This window comes from Enoplosus armatus, chromosome 14, assembly GCF_043641665.1.
Source record: "Enoplosus armatus isolate fEnoArm2 chromosome 14, fEnoArm2.hap1, whole genome shotgun sequence".
In the NCBI taxonomy this organism is placed as follows: domain Eukaryota; kingdom Metazoa; phylum Chordata; class Actinopteri; order Centrarchiformes; family Enoplosidae; genus Enoplosus; species Enoplosus armatus.
Window position 1 is genome coordinate 16,085,757 of NC_092193.1, and position 21,846 is coordinate 16,107,602.

The 21,846-nt window shown below is 42.1% G+C and overlaps 1 protein-coding gene across 1 annotated transcript; it reads right to left on the reverse strand.

The window, feature by feature from the left end:
• Window positions 1–1,741: 1,741 nt before the first annotated feature.
• Window positions 1,742–8,404, reverse strand: angptl4 (angiopoietin-like 4). Its single transcript, XM_070918835.1, has 7 exons — window positions 7,782–8,404; window positions 6,841–6,951; window positions 6,637–6,730; window positions 4,045–4,158; window positions 3,778–3,873; window positions 3,220–3,504; window positions 1,742–3,104 (listed from the first exon to the last, which is right to left on the reverse strand). The coding sequence occupies exons 1-7, from the start codon at window positions 8,307–8,309 to the stop codon at window positions 2,920–2,922; spliced, it is 1,413 nt and encodes a 470-aa protein (XP_070774936.1). The 5' UTR covers window positions 8,310–8,404; the 3' UTR covers window positions 1,742–2,919.
• Window positions 8,405–21,846: the final 13,442 nt, after the last annotated feature.

Genomic DNA, 21,846 nt, shown 5'->3' on the forward strand with positions numbered 1-21,846 from the left:
CTTTCATCTCTATAAAGTAAGATAGCTGTATAAGCTAAAGCCGGAAGTTAGCTTGGTTTAGCATAAGCTAATCTAACCATCCTGGCTCTGTCCAAAGGTAACATCTGCCTACCAGCACCTCTATTGCTCACTAATCAACTTGTTATATTTCGTTTATTTTATCCGTACAAAAACCGACGTGTAAAAACAACAATTTGGTAATGGGGGTTATGTACAGGACTATTTCTTGGCCGGAAGCACTGCCCGTGTTCTGACAGTTTGCTCTTCCCACTATCAGACTAGTCTGATGAACTAAGCCTCTCACTCGTAATGACCTACCCTATCAAAAAACATTGTTTAGTAGCTACTCATGTCAGATATGTGTAAGAAGCAGACATACAACCTCTATAAACAGGATCAAAAGTTGAGTAGCTCATTTTGTCTGTTAGGAAATATATATCTGAATGGACTACTACCTCTATAAATGTAGTTATAAGCAGCCTGACGCAGCCAGGCTAACTGTTTCCACACTTAATGCTAAGCTAAGCGACTGCTAGCTGTAGCCTCATATTTACTGCGCAGACATGAGAGTGGTATCAGTCGTCCCATTTAACTATTGCAAGAAAGCAAATGAGCGTATTTCCCAAAATGTCAAACTATTCCTTTAAGAGAACTTGTGTGGATCATATGTGATACTTGCTCTGTAATCATAAGAAAAGTAGCTTTTAAATGCAGATACTGCTGTTCATGTTTGTTTTATTATAGCCACATAGCAATTTTAACAAAAGGGCTGTTGACTAAGTCAGCTGCTCTGTTCTTCATTGCAGCTAATAAGCCTGTCCCCACAGATTTAAATCACCTAGGCATTGACTTTCACCGGCTATACTGATACCCTGAAGGGCGAGGTCAGCTCAGAGCACACCCTCATCAGATCAGCTGTTACAGAGGTTGATCCTGAACCAGTTGTCAGTGCTCGGAGGATCACTATGGATGAAGCACGAGTAAGCCCAACAAGGAAGTAGAAAGTGGTACAGTGAAAAATTCAAGCTGACACATTGAAGCTCCTGAAACTTGCTTCCAGGTAATGTGATTAAGCTGCTAAAATCTTTAAGATATAAGAGATCTGCCACGTGTGGCTCGATGAGATGGTTTAGGTTGGGTTTGGGCCTGCTGGTTTATTTCCAAAGAAAGTCTCTCTATCCAGACAGGTTTGGTCAGATTGGTAAACGTGACGTGTTCAGTTGAATTGACGTGATTATTATTATTATTATTATTATTATTATTATTATCTAAATACCCAATCAATCAATTTTGAATTGATGGAATTGATGAAAATCAAAGACAAACCTTGATTGTTTTACATGGAAAACAATCTGTGACCAATTAACAATTTGAAATGTCCTCTCAGTTGTACCACAAATTAAATCATTTTCGATGTAATGTACACTTTTTCCACCCGTAATGGCAAACAAATTGGGCTGCTGCAACATTTTTCAATTTCTTACAAATTAGCTTGAATTTGATATGAGGAAATGAATAATAAGAAAGCCGCTTGAGTATGGGCCTATCCATTTATCTTGACACTACTTGTGGCCATATATTCACAATACTATATATTGTATTAAATATAAATTATTCAATTATATTTTAGTTATGTTTTCAGTCGACAGTTTTATGCTTGGATACTACCTCAAGTTGTATTTGGTGCAAACTTGTGGATACTCTCTTTAAGTGGCACATAGTACACAGACAGAAGGCAATATTAGTTTAAATCAATTTTATTGGCTCATATGGCCATAAAATGGTTATTTTCTCTTAAAAAACAACTTTACATCTGGCAAACACAACAAAGACAATATAAATTACAAACAGGCAGCACCAGAAATATATATATATATATATTGATTCTTTACGGCATTTAAATAAGAAAAGGGAACATCTACAATAACAAACTTTCAAAGTCACGTGGACAACAGATAATGTTACAACAAATCAGTAACAGTTACATTTCTGAAAAGACAGATGACATTCCTTCATACACTATGTACAAAAACCATGTCTCTCATCGGAAAAGAAGTCAATATGACTTAACATTATCGAGATCTCCACACAGAAATTGAAGTCAGTGAAGAACATGCTTAATTTGATTCAAAATTGCAGGCAGAAAATATATTGTACAAAAGTGCCCCATGAACTACTTTCCAACAACATTCTTAACACAGTTTTCTGCATCGTAATCCTAGTTTACAGTGATTTATAACTTTACATAATGCTTGTGAACACTAATCTCATCATGTGGAAAATGACTCTTTGTTTTTTAATTAAGTCACCATTTGGTCCGCACTTTTGGGATTAAAACGCTTGCTTAATCGGCCTGCATTTCACTCTTACATGCAGCCTTTACAAAATAAGAGCAATTCTTAATCTGTTTTTGAGCTGACAGTGCTGTTTACCTGCTACAAGACCACATTCAAGCTCAACGAAAGCCTGCATGCACAGTTGACACCACATGTCAGGGGATGAGTCTCAACTTGTTGGAAATCCTTTGTGGCTTACAGCACAGTGGACGGGCCGGGGCTCGCCCTGTGACGCTCTCCTGACTGGGGGCCCCTGCTTCATGCCAACAGAAGGAATCAACTGCGATGGTACAACATGTGAAAAATTTGCCACTTCATGTTTTATTCTTTCGTTTTCCATCTGTGGCTGCGGTGCAGGGGAGGAATCTGCTCGTCTCTCAGGGCACAAAGCAGTGGAAACCTGAAACTCATTTAATGTGAGGTCTTTTTGCTTCGATTTCCTCGCAGGGAGACAACCAGGGAAAATGGAAACCTCTACCTCATCAACTAAGCACCAAGAAAAGAAAGAATAGTCCAATATCTACTTCTTTCTCCCCCCCATTTCTCTAAGTCTCGACTTTTTCTTTCTGTCCCTTTCTATTCTTTATGACTTGTTTTCGATCACAGCAGGGGCGATCATCACCACGCTGGACTTCAGAGGATAGTAGCGGCCCCTCCAGGTCTTCCAGAAGATGCCCTGCTTCCTCTGATGCCGCTGCTTGGGAGGAGGGCTCTGGAAGTATCTACCGTTTAGGTTGGAGCGTCCGCAGTTACTGAACCACCAGCCACCTAGGAAGACAAAGGACAATATCAGGTGAGGTGTTGCCTTTAAGCTCTCTATCCTAAATTGGAAACTGGCAAATAAACAAGTAGAGGCATTCATCATGGTGATTTGGTGACTAACCTGAGAGGTGCTTGGCGCAGTTGGTGTCGTTTTTCTGGTCGTTGTCTTGGTCGCGGGTGGAAAAAGGCAGGCCGGAGGTGGCGTCGGTCCCCAGGGAACTCTCCAAGGTGCTGAAAGCGCCAGCCTCCTGAATCTGGAGCGAGTACTTGGTTTCCTCACCGCCCAGACGGAAGGGGAGGCGGATAGATGCGACGTCATCGCCCCAGTCGGAGAGCTTGATGTTGAGGACGTAGCCACCATCTTTAGCAATGGAGTGGATCTTTTCTAGACCCAGCCAGAACTCTCCTAGAGAAGAAGAGAAAGTGAAGAAGAGGAATGGTGAGAAAACTGAGAAAGCTGAGAAAAAACTGAGGAGCTGAGAAACTCCTGTTGGCCTTTGATCTGTTTCAAGTTCATCAGTAATAAGATGCTTTCCGGGGCCAGCTCCTGCTCTCAGGTGCAGTGGTTGTAAAAGACAGTAATGCTGCGTGGACTAATCTGACCCTGGACAGGCCGGCTAGCACCTGCCCACTCCTGTTTTGCAGTTAGTGAGAGTGAGATCAAAGTCAAAGTATTTACCATTCAGGCTGCCAAAGCCTTTCTCGTAGGCCTGCCATAGCTGGTCAAAGTCCACTGAGCCATCTTGGCGCCTTTGGATCACTGTCCATCCACCATCTGGACCGAAAGACACAAAAAGGTTGATCAGAAAACAGCAGCTTCTTGTGCAGTTTGGAGACTTTGAACAATTTTTCTGTTTCAGTTGGTGACTGATTGTCTAAGTAGTTAGCCAGCCTGTGCTGAGCAGAACGCAAAGGAGAAACTGGTTAGAAGTTGTACTCCACTTACCAGCTGTCATCTCACAGAAGACTTTAAAGGGCTCTGCATTTATTGGCTGGATGGTGTAGACCCCGCTGGTGGTCTCTCCTCTCAAGAACAGCTCATGACAGTCTGATGCCATCTCTAGAAGAGGGGGAAAGAAAACACTGTTACACAGTGTTAAGACAAACAGCTCTGTACAGTATCACTGCTGTTTTACATGAAACATTCAACAGATATGTTTTGCTTCATCTATACTCCCCTGAACTTTGCGCTGTTTTTATGACGGACAGGTGAGAGAGTTGTTTGAGGGTGAGTTTGCTGGGTCGCAGCCAAAGTCATAGAATTATCTCTTTTAGTGTGCATGTTTCCCGTTTTGAAGCAATATTAGATATTATTCTGGTGTGCGTGTTATTTTACAGGAGGGGGGATTTGTGAATCTGAGCTTGTTTACTCTTCCCAGCATTGGAAGTCAGATCGTCATTCACAGTTAGGGAACCTCTCAGCGACAGGTTTCTCTGCACTGCAAGAGCCGAGTGTCTACAAACACGACTATCGTTCCGAGTGAGCTTATCAGCAAGTCTGGAGATAATAAATGTGTACCCGATAGAGCCTTTGACCTAGCCTTAACAAGAGGGAGAGGGTGAGAATTTCTTTCTCGGTTATAAATATGACCTTTCTCCCAGTTCCCAAGCAGGCTTCCCTCTCTACAGCTGCTTGGCCTTCCAGGCTATTCAGTTACACACTACTACCCTTTACATTCCTCCACCCTCTTTCCCCCCTGTCTCTGATCCCCCTCCTCTCTGGCTTGTCACACCTCCCTCACGTGCACAGCAGCCAGTCAGTGACGCAGGGGTCCATGGCTGGTGCATGCATAGGGAGTGATCAGAGGGTGGTGAGGGGGGATAGGGGCTGTTGCTGTAAAGGGACATCGGAGAAGGCAGTAACACAAAGGAAGGGACTCTGGAGCCAATTGGAGTTGTCATGTGCCTAATGAGGCACGAGACTAATAGCCCCCCTCCAGTAATCCTTTTTTAATGTGAATGACATCACGTGATGCTATTTCATATCTTTACAAATAGAAAAAATGACACTCAAATGTAATTTTGTAATTTTGTTAGTTTTTTGTTGGATATTCGCCTGCATATTGAAGCACAAACCCTCATTTGTGTGAAATGACCTTTCCTCAAGAGGCATGAACTCTTGCTGGCCAGTTGTGGCTGTAATCTGCCTCAGGGTCAGGGGTTCTCCTGAACTTTGGCACACTTCTTGTTCATTACAATGGGAGAGATGGAGGTAGGGGGTTTGTGTGTAGGGATGGGGGAGGAGAGGAGAGGATGACTGAAGAGGAGGAGGAGGAGGTGGAGGGATGTCTGACTCCCTGACAGATCTAGGGGAAAGGTTGCTCATTCTTGAGGGATGTACAAATGTTTGTTTTACACAAAAAGGTGGGACGTCTTAAAAGGGAGGGAAGGAGACGAGTGTCTTCAAAACAGTGGAGGATATCTGTACAAAGTTCACAGATAAATATAGACCGCCTTTTCCCATTTCCCCCTGGTTTTCCCTACATTTTTTTTTCTTGGCTCAGGCACAAGGGCGGTAATCTGAGGAACATTGCATGCTAGATTTGTACAAAGGCTCCCCTCGTCTACCCCCTCCAACAACAGAAACGACCAGTGTGAGTAATCCTGTTGAGCTGTGTGACCCTGACTGAATGCTCTCAGAGACCAGCGAACTTTCCCCCAGTTGAAACCTCGCCAGAGAAACGTGTCTCTTTTTTTCCTCATTCCTCAAATCCTGCTGATGTCAGAGCTCTGAGGTGGTATTGTGATTTGTACTCAACTGTTGCCTCAGCCACGTTCACCTTTCACCCACTTCTCATCTATGGCCGTCAGAAACAGAGCTTTGACTTTCAATTGACTTCGATTCCAATTTATTCCAATTTTATCTGTAATCTGTAATTATTAATATCTACTATTTCAATATGTGTACATTTTTGTTTTATTCAGTATTTCCTCCCATCAGTCTTCTCGCCCCCTTGAAGGCTAAACAGACCTTCAGTGAGACAAAATGTGGTGGCTGAGAAAGCTGAAAGTGTGTCTCAATTCTTATCCAGTCCAGTCTGGATGAAAGCGTTCATTATGACTCCAGTCACAGTTCAGTTCAGATGGGAGCAGCAGCTGCTCAGCGGGCTGCTCACTGAGGGCATCAGTTACTGCCTTTTACATTTACTGTAAGCCACAGCATGAGGGGCATTGACTAAACTGAGTCTCATTCTGACAATGTCAAGAATGATATATATTTTAGTTTATAGTTCTGAAAAGCAGGAGGCCTAATATATATATATTTTTAAACTTTTTTTACTCATTCAACTGTGTTAATGTTATTAGGATTTCACAGGCTGAAAGGCCCAGCACCCACCAGTTGATATTTATGGCGTCACGCTGAGCAGAGAAGCTTGTCCCAAATTGATTAGATTCCTTGATTTTAATTGCTAGTGATCTAAGCGTCTTTATGGGCTGACTAAACAGATGGCCTGCCACATTTGGCGTCAGATTTTGTCTAGTCGACTTAAGACAAAGTGCCAAGAGGGGATTTTGGATGCTTTCTGGCTTTACTTACCGACTGGTGAGTCGCGTTGCTCCGCGACGCCGCTTTGCACAGAGCCGTCAGTGTTGCTGCTCCGCAGGGATGGTCTCTGTCGTGACTGTTGGATCTGAAACATTTAAGAATCAGTGATGAGATGAGAATTGAACAATTACTCTGCTCTGGTATGCAGAAATGTTTTGCTTGCAGGCTGTATGCATGATTGTAACGCTTCCTCACCTGACTTTGCAGCGTCCTGATGCGCACATTCTGCTTGTCAAGCTTCTCCTGCTGGAGTCTGATCCGCTCCACCAGATCATCAATGCGTCTGTTCTGAGCCTCCAGCATCAGCTGACAGAAAAGTAACACACAGGTACCACATGTCAGCATTTCATCAACTTTTATCACTGTGCCTGTGTGTAAAATGTGCCTGTGGCGCTTTAGATCTTTAAAAGACAAAACCCAAAGAAACACCAGAATTAACACAAGATAAAGGCCATCTGCAGGGCCTCATTGAAAAGCCTGAGACATAGACCTCAGGACACATTTCCACGCCTCAATGACAAGCATTTGTCCTTTCCAACCGACTATGGTGTGGTTATGTAACTCCCTCATAGCGCAGGATTTTCCATCCCACTATAAAGCCTTTCAGGCTCACATACTGCTCAGTAAACGGAAACCAGCAAAGAAAGCTCAACTGTCACTCTCCACGTTGTAAAATATCCCAGCTGTGAAAAATTATTCACACATTCCTGCAACTGATGCGTGCAGATCCCTTTGTCTGGCAGCCTTTAGTGTTTCCCTGCACGTACTTCACGCTCTTCCTCCTTGTGCAGGCTTGTTAAACAACCCCCCTCCACTCCCCTACACCCACCACCCACTGCTTGCCCTCTGTGCATTTTGATTTAGTGCCTTTGAGCGGAGGGAAAAAGTCCCACCATAAAAGCCAACTGTCCATGCATACTGTACACCCACTAAAAGTCCCTGTAACCATCTGAAACAGTATAAAAACAACATTTTGTACTTTATGCTAATCTCTTCAAGTAATGCATATAGGAATAATGTTTTGCATACAGTGGAAAGCCTCATTTTCCTCCCAAACTAACCGTCACTCCCCTTATTTTAACATGCTCCTGCCTTCACAAACAAATTACAATCATCACAAAGTCTTGAGTTCTCACCTGGATGCTGCGAGCATCACTGTTGTTCTTGGCTCCAGCGTACGTGTCTGGCAGCACCGCGTCCCCCTGCAGCATGCTGTCCACCCTCTCCTCCAGGCGGCTCATCCTCTCGCTCATCGTCCTCCTCTCTTGCTGCGTCTCCTCCGCCTTCTCCCTCAGCTCGGCGGTGACATTCAGCAGCTGCCCCTCTCTGTCCTCCAGTCCCTGGGCCCGAGCCTTCAGGGCGTCCCCCTCCACTCTCAGCTTCTGGCTTTCCTTCCCCAGCTCGGTCACAGTGCGATTGAAGACCTTCAGCTTGCTGGAGATGTCCCTCATCTGGACTTTGGTTTTGTCCACATGTTCCTTCAGCCCCTGGCCCAGCTGCAGCAGGCCATGGGCAATGACATTTACGTCATCCCACGCCGCATACTGCACACGCTTCTCCTTGGCAGCGCTGCCGGAGGGTGAGCCCCCTTTTCTCTCGAAAGGGAAACCTGTGGCCATGAGCACCACCAGGCAGAGAGTCAGAGTTGCCAGTGTTGTCTTCATTGCTGCTGTTGTTTTAAACTGTTGAGATTTCGCTTTAAATAGTGTGTTTTCCTGTTGCAGAAGTTTGCAGTGTCCTGTCTTCTTGAGTCGGATTTGAGAGCTCAGGCTCCTGGCTGAACAGTCACAGCACCGCTGTTATATAGTTTCACAGCCCTCAAGTCTAAGCTGTAAGCTGCCTGCCATTGGCCAGCCGAGGAGAGGGAGGGGTGCAGTTACTCTCAGGTTTCTGTCCCTCCTCCACCTCTCTGTTAACTATTCATGTCAGAGGCGGAGGAGGGACATGATATAACAAAAAGATTGCCTTTCATCTCTGCTCTGTGGGAGACAGGGACTACATTATCTACGGGGGGAAACTAAACAGTTGATATCCCCAGCAGTGAAACAAAATGCGTTCCTTTATTGTGAAGTATTCGATGATTATTGTAATATGTATAGTATTTCAAAGAAGAGAGCTAATCCATTCATCAGCACAGGAACACCCTGAAATTGGTTGATAATGACAACAAGCCCCAGATTAAGCTCATAAAATAGAGAGTGTGCCTGTTTGGAGACTTCATTCAATATTCATAGTCAGTCCAAAACACGTCACAATAGATTTGCAGAAATCTTGCAACCTTGTTAAACAGGCCGTGTTTAAATATCAGGAAGCATCATTTACAGTAAACAGGCCTGGTTTTATTTTAAGTGTAAAAATAAATGTAGCAAGCTGAATAATGAAAGTGGCAAATGCCTTTATGGGCTTCACTGTGAGCGGACCACACACACTGATGCCAATGAAAGATGAAGCCCAGACCTTTAGAGAGCAGACTCATCACCATCTGAGGGGAGAAACTGAGCCTCTTCTTCATGTCATTGATTCACACAGTCATGAAGGGAATACGTCCATGTATTTTATGTCCTGTAACCTTGTTCATTCAGTCTATAGATCTTGCTATTACTCTGTTTTCTCTCTCCCACTCGTCTCCATACATACTGCCTTTGCCTTTTAGCATGACATGCTGTCTTGTGCAGTACACCTTACTGAAATTATTTTGATGAATAACAAGAGAAGGCAGAAAAGTATTAGGGAAAGTAGTAATTTGTACATTATTGTGTGATTCAAATCTGCGTTGTCTAGGAAACTGCACATTCAAATATCAAATATTTTCCTCTCAAGACTGAGAAAGAATTCAGGCATAATAAGACGACATGAATTGATCTGCACAACAAAATAGAAATACAACGTATAAAATGACAACCTAAAATTATACAGCTTCAAAACAGTTACTCTGGCTTCCTGTCAAGGAAGAGGATACTTTCCTTAATACTTCAATTCTCTTATTAGTTATAATTCTTATTAATTTGATTGGCCTGATTGCAATCATAATCCACAACAATCAGTAACCTTAAAATGTAAATTGTACTCCGCTGAATAAAGCAACTGTTATCATGTTATTTGGCTGATATGAATGATATGAAAAAAAAACTTTTCTAACAGTTATTGCAGAAGCAGCAGGATTCAGCCAGGATTTCAGGATTTCTCAATCGTCTTTCTGGGGATAACATGAGGAATGAATGAAGTCAGTGATGGCGTCGAGCGCGTCAGGAGAGGAAAATGCTTACGATGTGGCCTGATGTCCTCAGCAAAGATCTACTGCTGGGAGGCCGCGAGCACTGTGAGAATTAGGGGAAAGTTCACAGCACAGAGAATGCCCAAATTACGGCCGTAGGTTTTTTTTTTTAACAGCCTCCGCCGGGGAGCTCGCAGGCCATACGTGATCCGGGGCCAGACCACAAAGGAGGAGCTGGTTTAACCCTCTCCTGTCTGCAGCCCAGACTAAGTAGGTGAAAGGTAACCGGCAGACTGCTGACGTTGCTGAGAGGGGAAACTCAGTGCAGAGGAATTACAGGGCCCTCACTTATGCGCCTGGAATGTAACAAACATGCATTATTTTCCTCAAATCCTTGGCAGAGAGAGGGTTTCCACTAGGACGCACAAAGACTGCTGCGTACCAGTTTATAATAAGTGTTTCAAAATCACTTTTGAGTAATCTTTTCCTTTTAATAGGAGGTCAATGCAGACAGATTTTCTTTTGTTGGTTCAAACTGACAGATCTGTGTTTAAGCTGCAGTGATGATTCATATCCTTTCACTTACAGTACAGCAGACAAAGGAAAGGCTAAGTGGTTGAAACGTATCTGTCAGCAGCAGGTACAAGCAGGAACATGGCATCTCGAAAAGACACCCAACAGTAATTGTTGAACTAGATGACCGTCTGGTACATGAGCGTCATGATTGTACATGTAAAGAACGTGCGTGCTGTGGTGCATTCTTCTGGGACATTACAGAACTTGGCAGCTATGTGAGCGGGGTGTACAGTGAGGGTATGAAAGAAGAACTGCAGGCCTTCATTTCTGGCTTTGTGCGCTGATGTCTGCGTCATATCAGGCAAACGGAGAATTCATCTTTTTCTTTAAAGGAACGTTAAAGATCCCTCTGATGTTCAGATGTGTCTGAATGTGGTGGCTGCGATGAATTACAGCCGTGTGTCAGTCATGAGGAGCTGGTTGTTTAGGGGCTCGATGAAATACAATGTACTGTATCTGTGGGTATATAAAATGGCCCAAAGTTGATCTGGAAAACTGTGATAGATCCTGATTTTCTGGTGCGAGGTTAGAGTTGGCATGATTGTCAGGGAGGAATCCAGTTTTGCTTGATCTTGTAATTATGCTGTCATTGGAGGATGACACATGCTTGTCTCCATGGCCTTAAAAACAGCGTCAAAAACTGCGTCATAATTTAACAAGATATTGTCCTTGTGACTTCATCAGTGGTGGAAGAAGACTTCAGATCTGTCATACCTCATTACAAGTAATAGTCCTGCATTCAAAATGTTACAATAAGTACAAAAAGTGTCAAAACAAGGCTATTCATTATGCAGAATAGTCACTTTCAGAGGGTCAATTCATGTATTATATTGGATAATTACTACTGATGCGTTCACATGTAAGCAGCATTGTTATGTTGTACATGACCATGGTGGAGCAAAGTTTGATTATTATGAACATAGTGTTACAGCTTAATCTGTAACAGTTCAACATGTAGTAAAAAGTACAATATTTTCTTTCAAAAGGTGGTGGAGGTGAAGTATGAAGTAGCATCAAATGGAAATACTCAAGTCGTAACTCAAAATAGTACTTCCGTATAGTATTTGAGTAAATGTAGTTTGCTTTCCATCACTGGATTTAATCCAGAGAGGAATAAAACCAGCTCAAACAAGAAGAATTAACAGGCTACACATTGTCAGTAGACAGCGTATTTACTTGAGGACAGACTAAACAAGTGGATTAAATAAACATCAGTTGGATTTGTATAATGTCTTCAATAACGTACGAGGCTCGTAGGAATCTGTTTCCTCTGTATCGTCTCTGTCAAACTCACAAGCCATACGGCCGTATGTTCCTGATCATCCAGCATCACTGGATCCACACCTCGACACATCTGCTTATTCAATTTCCCAAAATGGCCGCTCCCATCTCTTGCCGGCATGGTGACCTCTTACCCAGATTCCAAACACAGAACATCTGTAAATCCCAGTGCAGCCCCCTGACTTAGTCATGTACGAGGGGATGGAAAGAGGGAGGAAGAAAAAAAGAAAAAGAAAAAAAACAGGTGCCAGAACCTCTGGTTCCCATGGACAGACTGTGATCTGTGATCTTTTCCATTTAGGGACTATTTTATGAGGATTTGGGGTTTTATAATCACAGATTTTTTCCACTTGTGTTTGCCAGAAATACATATCTAAATATATTCCAATTAGATAAAGATTTAGACCAATTTTGAGAGGAAAACTGAAGCAAATATTGATGGAAAAAACTACAAATTTTACCTTGCATGCTCCTGTTCACTGAAATTCCTTTTAAGACTTAATATTACAACTCATCCATCATCTAATAGGGCACCCAATTTAACAGCCATAAACCATGTCTCAGGATGTGTCACCTGCCCACCTCACCTCTGTTGGAATCAGTTAGAGTAACCAGATGTCACCTGCCCTATGTTCCTCATTTCTGATATATCATGAGATATTCATGAGTTCCCAGACATGCAGTGACCTTTTGAGCTGACTGCACGATCACTGAGGTTCAGGGTTGGTGAACGGAGCTCATGACTGTCTTGTGATTGAGTAGAAAAGTCAGTCAGGACGCACTAGAGAGGTAAATCTAGAAGGGCTGCAGCGAGGGATCTCATTAAACACAAGAAGATGGGTGCTGCTTTGTAGGCATGTCATAAGCATAAATGATGGGGAAATAGTCAATAAAAAATATAGCTGGTGCGAGATTTATGTTTTTTTGGGTGGGGTAGTGGTAGGGGTAGGGTAGACCCTGAAACTGGTACATAATTAATTATTAGTTACACCAGTACTTCTCCTGCTGATATATAAAAATGCCCCTGATTAATCAACTTCCCTCATCTCTCATTTAAAGGGAATCACATTGTATTTAGAAACAAGTGACCTCATGAATTTTAATTTAACCACACAATACTACAGAGAAGTTTATAATTGAGAAACATAATAAGACTGCAATATCTCTTTTACGTTTACTTTAAAAATGAATCAAATCAGTGATGACAGACAAACCAGCTGACAGGTAACACACGTCCTGATTCACATGCACTCACGCACCATACAGGAAAACGTTTGCCTTCAAACAGTTTTCCGACAATCCGTTGAGAACAGCAGACAGCTTTGTAAAACACACTACTGCCTCCCAGAGGTGCAAAGCGAGAGCATATCGTTTATATTTGTTCAGCCTTGACCCCTGTCTATTTTCTCCCGTGGGGCCCCCTTTTTAGTGACTGTTGTACTAGTGTTGCACCAGGAACTGCATACTGAATGTGACATGGCACCGGAGCAAATGAAAACCTGCAGTTTTTCTTTTAGCATCCAGCAGTCCTGAGAGACGAGCTGTGATTCGTTTCACCTCTGGTTTGGTTCAGCACAAACAGGGCCAGGCTGAGAGGATATGACAGATTTCCTGTGAGGACTCCGACATGCTGTCCCTGGACAAGGGTGTTGGCATGCGAGGATGTATTTAGAGACTCCTTCAGCTCCCACACAAATGTTTGACTTTGGCCTTTTTATAAGGCCAAAACTTTAAATATCTACATATGCTTAGCTTTTGTCAACATCTTTTGTAAAGTTAGCATGATGTGACATTTTTTGTAAGACAAAAGAATATATGCTACAGTGACCAGTGACCACAGACTTTAATCAACACATATACACACACTTCATTCATGCATGCGTCTTTCTTCCATGCTTGGATGCACACACTTACACGGCAGTGGCGCCATCAAGGGGGAGTTAACAGTGTTATGAGTCGGTGTTTAATTCGGCGTGTATCTGATCCGCCAACCGGCACTTAATTTTTGAAATGGTTCACCTCTCATTCCCACGGTCGTCTCCCGCTCAAATAGCGCAGCGAGTTTAGGCGACAAAATCCAAAATGTAGAGTTTATACAGAAATACAGACACAGACAGATTATCTTTATGGATTATTGGGTTATTGGGCGACATATGACATTCTTTGAGTTATGTGTTTTTACGGACACATAAGGAACTGTTAATATATTTCTTAAAGGGAGTTTGGTGTAATAGTTTCCCTGGAGAGTGCAGTGAGATTTAGTTTAATTCAAACTGCTAATATGTATATTTTTTAAGGTTTTGTCGCCACTACAGAAACACTAGGTGACTGCTGGTATGATAAGGTTGTCTGATGTTGACTGCTGTTAGTGATTAATGGTTTAATCATGTGTGTATTGATTACTGACGGTGGCTGATCAGGCTGATTATCAGCTAATTGCAGTATGTAGTAAATGGTTGCCCTTTGTGTGCGTGTGTTTAAACTACTTTCCTAATTAAACATGATGTGCCTGATGGTGTGAATGTTTTTTTGTGGATTGGAAAGTGAAGCGTACATGAAATGGAATCAGGTCATAAACACACAAAAACATTGCTTTTGATTCAAAATATGCTCAGATGAGTTATGTATCTTTGCAATTAATCTTGACTATGACTACTACTATATGCATTATGTGGGCTACACTCTGAGGCGGCATTTTATCTGTCTTTTATCACTCACTACTAAAAGTACAGAACACAGAATATATAATAATATAAACTGAGCTTTACAGTGAAAGAGCAGCTTTATTGGTCATAATTGAAGGCTCTACATTGCAGGAAATGGCACTGTCAGGTATTAATGAAATGACTCCCCTTGCCTGTCACTAATCTTGCACCCACACTTTTAACTATAACTAGATGTTATGGCTTTTCGTTTTGGTGTGCCACCCCAAGATTTTCAGTGGCCCCATCTGGCCACCCCTATGAAACATTTCTGGGGGCGCCACTGATAAACAGTCATCTCCTTTTACATTCCTTGTATCTCATGCTCTGCTTACACATGCAGACATATGTTACGTGATACAAATGAATTTATGAAATGAGTTTTTGTTATTGATTCTGCTTGACTGGTTCGGTATTTGTTATTTGAGATACTTTCACTTCTCAGACTGGTCGTAAGGAACAAGCTCCTGCTTGACCCATATTCATCTTCTCTTCCTCAGACGCTTAATACTTTTCCCTCAGTTCTTTCCCTGCTCATGGACCAAATAAGCGTCCCAGCTGGCAGGAAACAGAAAAGTACAGAATGTACAGATATCCCAATTTGGAAAATGTAAGTACGTATAGACTGTGGTTGACCTCAGCAACTGTATATGCTGTCAGTTCTTTATGGTGCAGGAAATCTACGCTGATTTCCAGTATTTTGGGGTTAGGCCTACCCCTGTACACCGAGCAAACAAATGCTGCCCATTTACAATTGAAAACAGTATCAGTCTTGATCCTCAAGCTAAATGTAACTGTAAGACAACACTCAACATTCTTTTGAGTAAGTACACAGACATTTAATATCAGGGCAGTTAGATGACAGACTGCACCCGAATATGAGTCATTTCTGCCTTCTAGCCTTCATCTTTCTTCTACACAAGAAATCCAGAGTTACACAACTGCTGTAAAAGAAAGTACCAACTTGACTTGTAGAGTCTGTTTCTCATGTACTTTTCTGAAGAACTGATGTTTAGAGTAATGGTTCCACATTTTGGGAAGTACATTTATTCACGTTCTTGAGTTGGACGAGAACATTGATTCCACTCTCATATTCGTTCATTAAATGTGCAGCTACAACCAGGAGATGGTTAGCTTAGCATAAAGACTGGAAACGGGGAAACAGCTAGCATGGCGGTTTTACAGTTTGGATTTTGTACAGATTTGACAAACAATATAATGTGTTAATTAGTTGGCAGATTTTTACCTTTCGACAGAGCCAGGCTAGCTGTCTCCTGTCCTTTATGCTAAGCTAACACTCTCCTGGCTGTAGCTTCATAGTTAACACACAGGTTCACACACACATGAGAGTGGTATCGATCATCTCATCTAACTCTTGGCAAGAAAGTGAATAAGCATATTTCTCAAAATATCAAAATATTCCTTTAATAGTGTGCCAATAATTATAAATACACTAAAATACTCATGGCAAAACAACATCAAAAGCATGTGTTTATGTACATTATGAGGAACCCTGCTGTATAATACTGTCATAACAGTGCCTTTGGAGACCAAAATAAGTTGCCAAGGTCAAGGATGAATTCCACGCTAAATGCAGTCGCTGTAAATAACTGAAACACATATTTATGTCGCCTGGGGATCCTGCTCAAATGGGGCAGCTGTGGGTGCTAAACGAGCTCTCCAGAACCCATCTTTTACATTTCATGGACCCAAAGCCTCAGATGTGATAGGCTGTAGCTATTTAGTCTCCCCAGAGTTTCAGAGGATGCATTTTCCCCCCAGTTTGTCCAAAAAAACAGCCCCTTGGTGATGTGTACCCCGGTTATCAAGCCTGATTCCCATGAACTAATTGGCCTCCTGTGAAACCTTCAATCACGCAGACTGTGCTTACCAGAGTAAGGAGCACTCAAGGCCACTGGTTGTATGTTACTGATCACAATGGTACTAATTCATTGCCCCATTCATTTTAATCAACAGGAATGGAGGTGGAAACAGGTCAGGTGGAGGAGACACTCGAGCTGAAGAGGGGTCTAACTGTGAATGGGGCCTATGTGGGTAACTGGCAGACAGCCTCTCACTGTCAAGTGCTAAGCAGCTGGTGGTTTGGAGAAGGAAAAGGAAAGAAAGCTTGAATTACAAAGTGTTCTTCCAGAACAGTGGGGGTTCTGACCTATAACTGTACCACAGCAGCTGTGCACTCTTTAGCACTGACATTTCTGCAGAAATTATATACTTGTGTGTCTGTAAAAGGACAATATACTGTAGGTTTGTTTGGAAACCACCCACCCCCTGGAAATCCTGCAGTGCAACATACAGTGTCCAAACGCTTTTGTATTGCAGAGGCTGGTTTAAGTCCTGCCTCTATTAGTTATTTAAAATAGAAACACTTCTACATTTTGGGAAATGTGCTCATTTGCTTTCGTGCTTAGAGTCAGATTAGAAGATCGATACCACTCTCACGTCTGTATGATAAATATGATGATATAATCAGCAGCCAGTTAGCTTAGCTTAGCAGACAGACTGGAAAAAGGGGGAAACAGCTATCCTGGCTCTGTCCAAAGGTAACGAAATCTGCCTACCAGCACCTCTGAAGTTCACTAATTAACACATTATTATTATAACCTCATGGTGTCATACACCTGTAAAACTACCCATAAAACCACAACTTGATGTTGTTGCACTTCGGATATAACACATTAATAAGTGAGATTTAAAGGTGCTTCTGGATTGATTGTTAAATTGTGTTACCTTCAGACAGAGCCAGGCAAACTGTTTCAAACTATCCTTTTTAGTGAAGGGTGTTGCAGTGTGTCTGGTTGCTGTGGTTCAGCCTGGAGACACAACAGGCCTCTTATTTTGTGAGACTTCTCAGTAGTTTTGGGACGGAATTACCAGAAGCTGTCTTGTGATTAGTTTACCTGTGGTATTTTGTGTTATTTCATTTGACTCCAGAGCCTTATTTTATATGATGCATTTTTTGTGCCCAGATGGAAAATACGAAATTGCAGCCTAGAGGAGCGTTGGTGGCACCCTCGTTTCCGAGCAGTCATGACAAAAATAATTTCCCCGTTTGTCCCTCTGACTCACTGAGTAGATATTTAAACTGGCATAAATGACGGGTCAAAGCAAGCCTTCATAGCCAGAAAGTCAGAGTAACCTGCCATGGAAAGATTTGGTAAATATGTTTGCCTAAAAACTTGGATTTCAACTTGTCAAATTCCATTAAAGTTTGTTCCTGTTAAATATTGACCCAGCAGTGTATCCTGCATGATCTCTCATTACACATCATGGTTTTACTGCTGTATGTTGATTTTGTATGTCAGTAAAAATGTGTCTTATTCTTCCAGGATCGTAATATAAAATCAACACCACTGAAACTTTACCCTGCAGTGAACTCTTGAAGATTTTGGCATGTGTTATTGACTGCTGTATCTCACATTGTGCTTGTTTTCAAATCGACACAATCTGTCCCTTTCTTTAGCTGAGAGAACAAACCTGAACACCGAGTAGACAAACCAAACAGACAGAACATCAACACAACCTTTAACCCAGAAAACATGTTTGAGTTGCTAAAGAAGAATGACTAACATGTTTTGTACATTAGATGACACTATAAGCAGAGTAATAATTATGCAATATTTCACAAGCAATCTTGAAGGGCCCGCTGAATATGTAATTAATGTTTCTTAACCACTATTCTGACTCACTGTCTTTACTACAAACTGTGTCAAATTTCTGTTGATGCATCATTATTATTAGATAATAATAGACATAACTGATGGACATGTTAACACCATGTTAAAGGAATACGCTTATTCACTTTCTTGCTGAGAGACAAGAGAGTTGTTTACGAGTAGAGTCCACATGAATGCCCCCCTCTTGTGGTATTCACAACCTAAGTGGAAATTTATTGAAAGCATGTTGGCGGAGGCCATGGAAGATAATTTTTCGGTGAATGGTAAGTTAGTATATTGTAATTGTAGTCTTATATTGTTTTTCTTTGTAATTTTGTAATATGTCTGAGGAAAATGTTGATATTCCCATGCTTTTGCATTATATTACCCGCTTGCTTACAAGGAGTCTTTGGGCGTCTGAATGCCAAGCATATAGTGGACATGACTTCCCATGTCGTAACCACGAGCTCCATTTGAAGGCAGCAAAAGGCCTGGAAGCCTTAAGCTTAGCATAAAGACTAAAGAGGTAACAAAATCCACATACTAGCACCTCTAAAGCTCACTGATCAACATGTTATATCTTCTTTGTTTCGTCCATACAAAAGTGTAAAAACGACAAGCCAGCTAATTTCCCCTAATTCCTGTCTTTGTGCTAAGCTAAGCTAACTGGCTGTAGCTTCATATTCAACAGACAGACATGAGAGTGTTATCGATCATCTCATCTAACTCTTGGCAAGAAAGTGAATAATTAAAATTAAAAAAGCCTAAAGGCATATTTCCCATGTCAAACTATTCCTTTGGGACTATGTTGTGGAGCAAATTGATCACACTGCTGGGAGGCTTTCAGTGGTGGCGGCTAACCACTCAGGTGAAGTTGAACCTGTAGCTGCCTTAAAATCACACGTCTCATGTGTCATGAAACAAGCCTGATCACGTCAGATTTGCCCTCAGTGCCACACAAACACTTCCACCTCTGGAACAATACCTGACTGTTGTTGCAGCCAGTGCACTGTGCCAGTTTCCATGTCAGTCCAGGGGACAGAGTCCACAAAGCTTTGTTTCTCCAGTGTTTACTTAAGGACGCGTGCCACAGAGCTTCAAAACAGCTCTTTTTGTAACCCGGCCTCCACGTCGACCATTTCTCCACAACAGGCCTCATTATTATCAACAGCCCAGCATCTGACCCTGTGTCTCAGCCTCTCACTTTTTTTTTTGGTCAGGCTGCGCACCTGCTGTTTGTGCTGCGACGTTGTGCAGGGAATTGTGGGAAAACATATTTTATAAGTCGCATGGCGGGGGATGGAACCTTCAAAAAATAAATGGCTTGTTTTTCTGACCTTCGCACGATGAAGTCTCCCTTTCGGTCACATAAAAGTAAATCAAGAATGTCCAAGCTGTGTCTTTGTTGTCATCGTTCTCTTCATTTTACTCTTACTGGTCTTGAATTTACTTTACTAGTTTCTGTACTACATTTCTCTTGCCCACAGGAATATACAAGGGTTTCCTTTTATGCCCCCATGCAAAGCTATTTGCTTTAAAAAGTACCTATGTTATTTGAGCATCTGGATCTGATATACTGTTATTTCCTGGACAGCAGTGAATTAAAGCCCTGTGCCTTTGCAAACAGGTAAACATAATTAGCATGTTTTGAGTGAGAGATTTTAGTCTTTAATCTTTCACTCCACTTTTTTTTCTTTCTAAAGCTCGACTCATTGCTGCGAGCTGTGACAACTTGGCTTGCACTCTTGGAGCCTAATTAGACCAACCTCACCTTCAGCAATTAATGGCAGGAAACAAGTATAATCTGTAGAGAGGCAGGGTGTACTAAAGTTCAGTGCTCACTCAGAGGGTTCGGAGGGGGACAGAGAGGGTAAAAAAGTGTGAGAGGCCTGGGGCAAAGAGACTGTGAGAAAGAGAGGGACAGAAACCAACAAGAGGCGAGAGAAAGAGAGAGGCAGGGAATGTCTCCGAGTTACCTCTGGGGTGATTGTCTTCTTGACATCCCCTCTGTGTCCTATGGGCCCCATTTGTAAATTTGAAGGCCGTGACCCAGGTCGTAGCTGGGTTCAGTGTGTGTAAATCAGAGGCCTCTCTCCCCCTGGACGCTCCACGACCTCCCCGCTGCACATCCTGTAACTCAGCATGGGAGAAACAAAGCCCACAGCCTCCTGCCAAGTTCCTTCAATTTCAACGAGCCCCCTCACACCAATGCGACAAGACGATCCCTGATTTTCACTTGTGTGGCTGCACAGTACTGTACTTAGGATTGAGTACAGTTTTGGATTATCTGTATTTGATTATTTCTATTTCATGCTACTTTATACTTCTCTACTCTATATTGAGTGTTGAGAATATTGTACTTTCTACAGGAGTTCTTTACCGATAAAAAAACCTACATTCAAAAGGTGATCTGTTTATAAAATACAATGCATTGTTACAGATTTAAGTACCAAGTAGTATATAAAGTGTTAGATGCTGCTCCACCTTCACCAGCTATAACATGAAAATGCTGTCAACACATTAAGGCATCAGTATTAACGATCCAATAATATACAAAATTATAATAACACACTTGAATGGGGTATTTTTCTGCATAATGAATACTTTTACTATGATAATTTAAGCACATTTTACTTATAATACTTTGTATTTTTACGCAAAACATTGTTGCTTTTTAACTTAATTGTTGTTTTGTTACTTTTACTTAAAAGATGCAGATGCAGACGCACACAAGCAGCAAGTTCATGAACAGCTGACCTGATAAAGGAATACACTGTCAGTCCTTTTCTTCTGATTCTATCTCAGCTTTCACTACTGATCATTGAGTGAAGGCACGTTAACTTAATGAAAGGTGCGACACTACACCGAAAACATTCCAAATTTGATTTACTTTTCAGTCTCTTTATAATCAGAACTATTTTGAGACCCGCTTTTCAGAAAGGATCATTGTTTTAAGGATTTAAATATGAGCCCTGATTAGTTGCTGTCTGAGCTGTTGCTCAGGTAAAATCATTCAGTTAAAAATGCAAAAATCCTAAATGAACTCTGGAGCTGCATGGTTGCATTATTTTTCCAGTATTATATGATTTAATGAAAAACAGGGACTAATTTTACGCACTAATGTCTCATTCCGAAAAGCAGCTACTACACTTCCACACCTCCAGGCACAACGTCCTTGTTCTTGTTGATGTTTGTGTGTCTGGCATAATGTTGCACATCCCAGATACTGCCTGCAGACAGACAGACAGTCAGACAGACATGTCCTCTGCTGGTGTTGTCTCCTGGCTCAGTTAGATCTTGGTGGCATGCAGACAAACAGGGAGTGGCCTTGGGATAGATGTGTTTCTAACCTGGTATGTTTCTGCCTCAGAGAGAGAGAGAGAGAGAGGAGGAGAGACGGGGGACATGGAGAGATGGTAAACACATGCCAGAGGCGCAGAGATGGAGAGGTGTGGAAAGGTGATGACATGGGGGGTGCAAGCACAGAGCTGTTGGACAACCTGCTGGATAACATACCTAAAATCTCCCTCTCCTCCTCTGATTCTGGCAGTCAAGTGCCGGCATGCTCTTCTTGGTTTTGCATGTCTTACTTTAACTTGATGAATAGCTGCCAAGAATTAATTTGTAGCTTGGTGTCAGTTTCCACACTTTGGTTTCACGTTACAGTGCTGTATGCGGTGGTACATGTAGATGTGCACTATGAGAACAAAACAGGTACACTTGTGTTGCTTTCGGCACTCAAATGCAAAAGTAT

Excerpts from the sequence above, each read along its gene's own strand:
- angptl4 (XM_070918835.1), bottom strand. The coding sequence starts at position 8,309 with ATGAAGACAACACTGGCAACTCTGACTCTCTGCCTGGTGGTGCTCATG. Across the intron at positions 3,874-4,044 it reads CTTCTGTGAGATGACAGCTG|ATGGTGGATGGACAGTGATC; the intron begins GTAAGTGGAGTA and ends CTTTCGGTCCAG. Across the intron at positions 3,105-3,219 it reads CTGCGCCAAGCACCTCTCAG|GTGGCTGGTGGTTCAGTAAC; the intron begins GTTAGTCACCAA and ends TTGTCTTCCTAG.